This window comes from Platalea leucorodia (genome assembly GCF_965183815.1).
Source record: "Platalea leucorodia genome assembly, chromosome: 6".
Classification (NCBI taxonomy): Eukaryota; Metazoa; Chordata; class Aves; order Pelecaniformes; family Threskiornithidae; genus Platalea; species Platalea leucorodia.
The window spans coordinates 28,340,513-28,350,427 of record NC_138828.1 but is presented as its reverse complement, the minus strand read 5'-3'; the positions used below and the strand labels follow the sequence as shown (position 1 = coordinate 28,350,427).

The window sequence follows — 9,915 nt, the reverse complement described above, 5'->3', positions numbered from 1 at the left end:
TTGATGACAAAGTTTGTTTCTGGCAGTAAAACACATGACAATATTAAAATGAATGCAACTAATCATGATTGCCCAGGCATGGTATAAACCTGCCTACAATCTCTGAGAAACAAAACTTAGCTGGCATGCCGCAGGTACTTCTCAAGCAGGAGGGGCTGCTTTTCTAAATAGACTGTATTTATTACGGTGGCTGGGTATCTGCATTCTGGCTCAGTTCCCTGTAGTAAGGAACTGACCACATTACTATTTGCAAACACAGGGTTCACTCAAGTGGTACTAAAAAGAGAAGAGGTGGGGCAAGCAGAGCTTTAAAAAGAAAAGAGGAGTCCGTCCAAATTTGTATGTAAAAAGCAACTGCGTTTTGGAGAAGGACGGTACCTGGAGATCTCGCTCCCTGTACTCCTCTGAGGGCTGTGCTGAACAGTTCCAAATTTGCTGCTTTTTAAGATTTAAACAGCAGCTTTGCTTGTTGTGAGGAAATTTGCAGTGATCCTTGCGAGCATTGCTTTTAAGCCGGGTTAAATTTGTGGCAAGAGTGTTAGGCATTTCATACTTGGCTTCCAAAAAAGAAAAAAAAAAAAAGAAACGAAAGACAGAGAGAGAAAAACCCCCGACGTGTGTGGGGAAATCTCCCAGGAATTTCTTCAAGGTTGTAGTCAGACACAGTAAGGGCTAAAGTGACAAGAAAAGCAAGGCAAAGATAAAACTTGGTATTGTGATAAGATGTCTGAGTGTAAAGTGGAAGATTGCAGAAACCTTTTGGGATTACACATGCTCATCTTGTCCTGGATATGACTGAATACAAGCTAGTTTTTTTCTAGTGACAGCTCAAAAAACCCTCAAGATTATGTTTCTCTTCTTTGTTGCTTTTTTGCCAGTGGTTTTTAAAATTGGTTTTGTCAGCCTCTCAGCTCTGCAGCACTGGAACTGTCCTAATGGATACAGATTAAAGACTGAAAATTCTGCTTGTATAGGTAAGTTGCTGACCATTCACAGATTAAGAAAATTGCATTTGTATTCTCTTAATCAAGCTTTATAATTTTCAAAGAGTTTTTTTACAGATTGCTTGTGTGTTGTACTGGCAGAATTGATAAATCAGCTTCTCGATATCTTTTGCTTCTCATAATGAACAGAACTCATTTTATTTAGTTTGTTTTTCAGAAATCAGTCGCTTGTCTGTCAGTTTAACTGTCAGAAAGCAGGATAAACTTTGATATGATCATTAAGAGATCTAAACTGTTCCCTAGTTACCAAAATTCCTTGCCATAGCTTTAGTGTCTCTGTATTTTCAGTACATGTGCTTGCACATGTACTGAATGCATACTGAATGCATGTATACTGCATGCATACAGATGCATGCACATATTCATGCTTCTGTATATGTAAAATTTGTGTATAGAGGTATTTTTGTATTTCTATACGCATATGGAAAGATTACTTTAATGATTATATATTAGCATATACTTAGATGTGGGCTAGATAACTTTAAAAACTACTCTTTCTATATTTATTGGTGCATGTGGATACGTGTGCTTATATTTAATAAGACGTCTCATACAATACATGAATTGCAAGTGTGTTTGATACTGTAGTACTAAAGTCTGGGTGAAATGTATGACACTAATATTGGTATAATCACCTCCAGTGGTTTGGAACATGTAAAATGTGGGTTCCTATTTTTTACAAAGTGTAAGACAAAGAATGACACAATCCTTCTCCCTACCCTGCTACCTAAGTCCAATTTTTTTAGAAAGCCAGATCCAATGAAGTCATGGGCTTTGCAGTAAGGACATGAGGAAACGCTCTGTAAGGATTCAAGCACAGACCTAATACTTGGAGTTAATGCTTTTGCTTTAGCTTGCTTGGGCTTCAGAGGCTCTGACTCAGTTCTTGACATGATTCCAGTGATTTAATAACAGGTGCCTCTTCTGTGCATTCTGCCAAGAAATACCATCTTGTAAGCAGAAAATACAAGTATGCATGTTAAATGCTCTTCTATTGAAAGAGAAGGAGCTAGGCATTTTTTGTGTACAAATGATAAACCTGACTGAAGGTTTATCTGAGAGCCAAACACATGTAGGGTGCTTGTGTACTGATGCTTGAATACAAATGAGAAGCATATTTCTGAAATGAATCTCCATACTGCCACCTCTTACTATGCTTCTCTTCACATTGTGGAGCACTCTCAAAGTCCACAAACTGGACTCCCTTTAGGCCAACCTAAACCAGAAGGTGTTCTTGTAAGGAGAGCATCTATCCTCTCCGCTGTTGATAGCCATTCAGTCCATGGGGCCAGGCTAGACCTGGTTCTCCATAGCCTCAACCTGAAATATATGCAGTGTGTATGTCATATCCTCAGCAACTGTTGCAGTTTACACAGCCTCTCCTATAGGTCCACACTATTTCCTAATATGTACATATCTTCTACAAGCTAATTAGGATGTACATTAGTTATGACTTCTACATTACTGGGTTGCCCAATTAAGAGCTCGCATATAACAGGAGAATCCTACTGACATGAAGTCAATTGCTTTGCTATTGTTTAATGAGTCAAAATGCACTCTAAATATTGACATTCAAAAGCCTGCAAAGATGTATCTTTTATTTCAGTTGACATATTTTGCACATTGACGTACATTGCTCTTCCATTAATGGAGACGTAACCTGCCCTGCATTATGTCTTTTCTGTTGAAAATTAGGTATATTCAGCTGCTGTATGAATGGGGGAACTCTAGGTAAAGCATCAAAACAGAATGGCTGGTAGCTGAGCAAACGCTGGAGGAAATAGTAACAGAAGTCTTTTGCGTAAGAGCTAACGTTACTATGACATACTCTGAGCAATTCCACATAACATAGAATAAATGAAACATGAGATGTGCTAGGGTAAATTTTTAATTAGAGACCACTGGATTACAGGGAATTAAGCAAAGGTGAAATTTTGACATGAAATGTAAGACTGAAGGATGCTTTGGTGGAATGAATTTCCCCTGTTCTTTCCTCTGTGTGCTGGATACACAAGTCATGTTCTGACCAGAAGACCGGATGTATGATATTCTAGTTCATTAAGTATGTGAGATAGAGGGTGCAGTGGAAGCAACTGGTAGGAAGCTGGAGGCAGGCTTTGAAGGTAATGGCGGGGATAAAAGTGGTGAGTGGGAGACATGACTCATACCACTGAGCTGTGAACAATGACAGCAAGCTGAACTGTGGCTTGGCGGCCGTTCTTGGTGAGCTGTAATAAATATACCAATTGTAAAATGTTCTTTATCGTCTGTGACCGTGGTGGCATCCTGCCAGCCGTAAGGACTACCCTGAATTGAGAAGGTGTCTGCTCTCTGTTAGTGAACTGTTACAAGCAACACTTACTGGAAAGCGTGTAGGCTTTTCTAGATTTGTTTTCCATACTGCCACTACAGATGAAGGTCTAGGTCGTGCTCTTCTTACATTGCTAAATAGCTCACTTCTTAATTAGTTCCTTTTATTTCTAGGGATATTCAAAGATCAAAGACCTTCTCATCCTGTGGAAGGATAATGAAATCTAACCCTAAATGTCTCACATAATTTTATACAGTTATTTTAAGAGAGATTATTTGAATCCTGACTTGGTATGCCAAGAGAGGAGAGGCCTTTCAGAGGGGCTGTGTGTCCCACAACAGCAAGGTTTATAAGAAGAGCGAAAGTATGGGAGAACAGATCATGAGGTCAGAATGAGGCTGGTCTGGTGAACGAACATATCAATTTATCGGCAAGTTATGGTAGAATTGGAAGCATTTCTGCAATTTTTGGCATTGCCATCTTGATTTAATCATTTATTAATTAAGCTGATGTCAGGTCTGGGGACTCAGTTACCTTTAAATAACTCATCTTTCTTAGACACCAGTGAAAATATAGAACCTTCTACCTCTAAAGAAGAATGGTCTGGGCTACACAGGAGATATTATTCCTACAGGATAAAAACATGTGCATAGTTGGTCCTGGGAGAGCTTTGATTTTAACATACTAAACCATGTAAGCATACATGGTACACCAGGGGATGGGCCTTATGCCTGTTGGAATCAGTTGCCTGTGCCCTCCTGAAGTACTGCTTTAACAAGACTATTTTTTATCCTCTCATGGTATATAGATGCTTTCCCCCCTTGAGACCAAAAAGTTTCCCACATGGCACTGTTTATCTGAAGAAACCCCTAGAGCAGCCCCTTGCATTATCAATTTTAGACTAGATACTAGTGCCTGTTAGTCTTGGGCTATCCTAGGTAAATATATTATGTTGTGGATATTGCAAGACTCGAGGTGTACTTTGGCTTCAGGACTGACTTTGAATACTCACTTTGTAAGTTTTAAAAGTGAAGGAAGATAGTTATTTAAAACAAACAAACAAACAGAATATTGTAAAAAAGGTTTTGAAGAAGGCAAAATGCAACGCATATTATTGAAGTTTTACCTAATTGTAGGCTCTTAAATTCTGCACATCTCTACTAACTTCTGACATTAACTGATCAGACCTTGTCACTTCTTCAGGGCTAACATGCTGCACATTCCTACAGAGCTACAGCCTGCAATTGAAGGTGACAACTGCAGCTATCTAGGTCAGCTCTTTTGGTCAAATGCTTCTTTCTGTGTCTCAAGCTTTCCTCTTTTCTTTTTTACTGTTCACCACTCTCCTGCCATGGAGCACTGGTGATGCAGAATATTAAGTTATTGCTCTTTGTATTACATATTTAAATTCACCTTAATTAGCTAAATCCTGGCTTCACTTTTCTGCATACAGCCTTCTGAAGACACACTGTAAGAACTTCTTACGTTGTATTCTGAGAAATATGAAATGCCAGAACCTTACTAATTCACAGCTATCCTTTCTTTGCAAGCATCGCATAAGGAGCAGTAAGAGCCAATGAAATGGGAAACTGTGTTGTCTACCCCTGTCATGACATAGGGATAAACCTGTTGAGACCCCACTGTATCCCTCTGTATTTCAGAAGAGCTGCAATCAAGGCGTGCTTGTTGCCTTGTTTTCAGTAGCTGTCTTCCAGCTAGCTCACTTCGTATTATACTGCCTTGGGGAAAGATGCTTGAAAACATTGTTACCAAATAGTAGTCAGGAATTCTTGAACATGTGTCTGAACCCACAGACCAATTCACACGAAGATTCCCATTGAATTCTCTGGAAATTGGATCCAGCTGATTGTGGACAAATACTAGCTTTAGCTGTAAAAACTTAGATCAAAATAGGAAGGAGGCGAATACGTTACAAGAAATGACAGAAATGGCGTCACGCATCACATGAAGCTTAATCCTGAAGAGGGCTAAGGGGCAGACTCCAGAACCAATGGCTAATACTGCAAGACTCATCATTGTTTTGCTCGGTGGAAAATAGCAGGTATTAATTTTGTGTTCTGTTTTAAACAAAACCGACTACTTTCTAGTATCTAATTTGAAATCTGATTTTAAAGGGAGCTGGATGACAGTATTTGCTGATGCCTTTCAAAGAGGGCCAGATGATAGCCTCAAGAACTTCATCTTTGAAAGGCAAGCCAATAACAGTATGTTGAAAGTTGCATGATCCGGGAAGTAGAGGTCCATTTTGTGGTTACTAATTTACACATAGAATTTATTTCAAAGACAAAATCAAAATATATTTTTTTTCCATTCTAGTGCCCAAACCCTTGAGATCTGAGTCCAGAAAGGTAGAAAACTAAAGATATTGTAGTCCCTTGAGATCTTTTTTGCTATTTCTCTTCAAGATGTCTACAAGTGGTTTCTGAATTTTATTTCAATTCTAAATTTGATTCTACTTTATATTTGATTAAATCACGATTGCTTTTGCTGTCATATCTCTGATATGATCCCCGCTGTGGCTCTGGACTGGAAGAGTCCAGGAGTTGATAACCACCTTGTTGTATTCACATTGTATTTCTACAATGTGATATTCTATATTCACATAGTATTTGAGCACTTCACAGCCTCTATCCTCTCAAAAATTGTGAGTGATCAGGTTGTACTTTAAACCTCATTTAAAATTAGAGAGAGAAGATACTGAGCTGTGCCTCATCTATTTTATTGTGACCTGCTGATAGATGGAGCATCTTTTTCCATTTCTGGCTATCTTCTGTTCTTTGAGCTGTATGCTGTAAGCTGTATGCTTTTAACAAAATAGGTAAAAGGGATGGGCTGACTTCTTTGTAACCCAGATGAAATTTCATGTTCAACCTTGTTGAAAAGATTATGGTGGTGGCTAGATATAGCGGATTGAATTAATCCCCAGTCCAACTCCACAGGAACCAAATTTGAGTGAGGTTATTTGAGTGTGTGTATCTGCACATGTATATTTTATGTATATAATGTATGTATTTGGGACCATAATAAAACACAAGTTCTGGCTCACTGTGGTTTCTCTGTATCCCTGCCAGGCATACTAATGCTTCACCTTCTGCAATCAGAGCATTTCTCAGGACTCTCAATAAAGTAGCATATTTGTATGCAAAGTCATTGAGAGCTGCCAACATCATGATGACATGATTCATCGTTTTTGCTGATTCTCAAGGCATTTTTTGCATAAAGAAGCCTTTGAGAACTGAGCAGAACCTCATTCTTCCTTTCAGGGCTGGCTGTCAGGGCACTGCAGACAGCTTTTGTGTTCACTAAGCCGATTTCTTTCACAGGGTAAAGTTCCCACTGGGGGATGTGGTTGCCAGGACACGTAAAACAGCTACAGCAGGATGCAACTCTGCACTTTGCTTTGGCACTAAGAGTGCAGGTGAAGGCACTGCTGGTTACGCCTGATGGGTGGTTTTATGATCGAGTTCTCCTAAACATTAAGAAACAGCCTTTTTTGTTGTTGTTTTGTGGTTTTTTTTTCTACTTTAAGCAAAGGAGAGAGCACGTTAAGCATAGGACCCTCTCCCATTGTTAGCGCCGTAAAAGCTGAATGTTCACAGCGCTGCGGCGTGTTTTACAATAGCACTGTGTCTGTTGGCGCTTCCTGTTTACTGCTGGAAGGGGCATTCTCCAGTGGCCGAGCCGCCTGTCGCCGCTGCACCCCTTGTCTTTTATTGCGTGGTTATTCTTCCACTATAGCCTTTCTTCAGCCTTTCTTCTCCTTTAACAACCTATATCTGAGAAATAGAAACAGCATGCCAATATAGTCTGACCACTGCTATATACAGAAGTAAAATTATTTTCCCACTGTCATTCATTTCTCCTGTGTTTATATGTGTTGTGATTTGAATTTTCTTGCCCAGTAACAAGCTAAGAGGTCAACTTTCTGTTCAGTATGAACACAAGTCCTTTTCAGAGTAAGCAGTCTTCTAGATACAATCTGTAGGTCAGGCCTATCTTTCTTATTCTTATTTAATGTGCTCTTTATTGTGACTGAATAATAGTTCTTTCATCAGTGTTTCACATTGCTTAGTCAAATGACCTCTGTCTTTAGCAATCTTACATCTACACTGTTGCCTTTATCACCCATACTTGTGATTTCCTTAGAGAAATAACATCAGGTTTATTTAACAAGCCACTACTGTCATAGAAATATATTGACTAACATGAACTGCGTTATAGCCTTTATCAACAGACTCTTGCACCTGCTTTTGTACTGGTGACTAGATCGGATTAACCATCTGGCTTAGTCAGCCAGTTACTCCATTTGAAAACCAGTGCATCAGGGAGAGATACAAACAGCGTTCGTGCCTGCAGACTCCTTCCCGTCTCTGCTAATACTGACAGCAGCTGTGACAATGAGCTGAGGTCACCAAAGCCCTCCCGTATGGGTTAAGAGCCCTTTAGTTTTAGTGACTCCTGGCAGTGTTAGGCAGGAGTAGCTAGTTTTAAACTGGCAACCTGGAGCTCTTGGTTTCTGTAGCCCATTAACAAACTTCTAAGCCAGTCAAACCTTTCTAGAGGGGATTTGGAGGAGTTACTCCTTTAATGCTGTGGAGAATGGCATGTACATCCCTAGTACGTGTGGGAAAATATGCTCCTGAAAGCTGATTGTTTGAAGAAGATTGTGGGTTAGAATTAGTGTGCTTTGTGGAATTAAGATGCTGAAAATACTTCTGCTTTACCTTCGTAATCTGTTCAACAGAAATCAGTTGCATGTGCTCTGATTACATTTCATACGTTGTCAAATTTATTCATCTGCTGTATGGAACATAACGTTGTGGGAAAACTCTGAAAACAATATGGAAACATTCCCTGATCTGTATAGACATGTTACGTGGCTGTAAAGCATTGACATTCTTTTTGAATAACTTTGATACCTAACACAGAAGAAACCCCTAAACACTTCTGCAGCACATTTTTAAAGCAGTTAAAGGAGACAGTTTCCCAGACCCATGGGATATCGGAGATCTGGTTGCTTAGCTATCCCTAGGTTACTGAGAGAGAGAAATTCTTTCAAAGTGCTGGTGTGAGTTGGTTAAGTTGTAGTTCCTTGTAGTTGTCATGAGGTGCCATTTCTGACCTTCTTTGAACAAGAGGAATCCTCACCTAACACTCACAGACCTCCTGAAGCACTGTGATAATTTGCACTTGATTCCCATGATCATCTAAGATAAGTTATCCAAGGAGAAGCTCTTCTTCCATTGCCCTAAATTCTTGATCGGGAATACAGAAAAAAAAAAATTGTTGTGAGCTATACTTGGAATAACTCAATACATATATGTAGTTTTGTTTATGAATCGATGTTCTTTAGTGACTTAATCAAATGTGTCTCTAAAATAATTTGTGTTGATTCCTTTTTCCCTGCATGTGCAAAGTCAGATGATAAAAGCCAGAACAAAAGCCACTGACATCAAATAGATCTTGGGCAGGGAAAAAGCTGCTTCTTAGAGCAACCCTCACAGTGGTTATACAAGAAATATGCCAGGGTATGGTACTGCCAGATGTCAAGCACCTTGGGAGGTTACTATCAGATGCATTTGCTTTCAGTAGGAACTGAAGTTTACTTGCATTTTCTGAGACAGTCATCCATGGTACTGCCAAAGGGGTTAATTTCTTTCTCCCTTAGTGTAAAACATGCTCCTCAGTGGTGACCTTTTTTTGAAAAGTAAAGTCCTTAATTTAGGACTTAATTAATAGTTACTGCCTCAAGTCATGATAAAACACCACAAATACATGAAATATCTTTTATTTCCTAAAGGCTCTAGCCTAATCTACCAGTTAAAAGCCAAGTTTCTGATTAGTTTGCTTGTTGCCTTGGTTTGGGCTTGTTGCTGTCAGAATATAGTGGGGGTTTTAGTGTTTTGTATGTATTTTTGAGAGTTGACTCAAACTAAAATGAGCTCAATGTGGAACTCAGTGCTGTGGCAGTCTGTTTGTTGCTGTGCTGTTTTGCGAAGTTTGTTAATTTGTTGGCAAAATTATTACTTTGGAAGCAGCTGCAGGCAGCATTTGTATAGCAAATGATAATGCAAATCACAGAAATGGAGTACGAGACAAGTCTGCTCCCTGTGTTTGAGCAATCAGAGACCAGAGTGCTCAGACACTAGGGAGAATGCTAATTTCCCTGGACAGTTTTCTGAAAAAAAAAAAAAAAAAAAAAAAAAAAATCAGTATGCATGTGACAATGGACAAAACAATAATTCTGAAACCAATGCATGAAGCAATACAGCCATCCTCCCCTCCTTTTTTAATGATGGGATATTAAATTTTGTGACCAATTTATTATCAGATAACTATGTTAAGGGTATTCTTTCTCTTTGCTCTTTGCTGCTTTTGCTAGCTGAATTTTCCTGATCTGTTCAAAAACATGTTTCAGATATCGACGAATGCCTTGAAGGTGGTTTGGGAACCTGTGGCCAAACCTGTATCAATGTTCCAGGGTCCTACATCTGCTCCTGTTTGCCCGGCTACACTTTGGATATTGACAAACGATCTTGCTATGTGAATGGTAAGGTCATTTTCTCTTTTAATGACTAA

The 9,915-nt window shown here is 39.2% G+C and overlaps 1 protein-coding gene across 1 annotated transcript in view; it reads left to right on the top strand.

The window, feature by feature from the left end:
* Nucleotides 1-505: 505 nt before the first annotated feature.
* EGF (epidermal growth factor) overlaps nucleotides 506-9,915 on the top strand; it is a gene marked incomplete at its 3' end in the record, with an annotated part of 58,023 nt that continues 48,613 nt past the window's right edge. Inside the window, exons 1-2 of the mRNA XM_082315763.1 lie at nucleotides 506-974; nucleotides 9,755-9,886. Coding sequence (XP_082171889.1) covers nucleotides 848-974; nucleotides 9,755-9,886 — 259 coding nt within the window. The 5' untranslated portion in view covers nucleotides 506-847. The remainder of the gene's footprint in view (nucleotides 975-9,754; nucleotides 9,887-9,915) is intronic.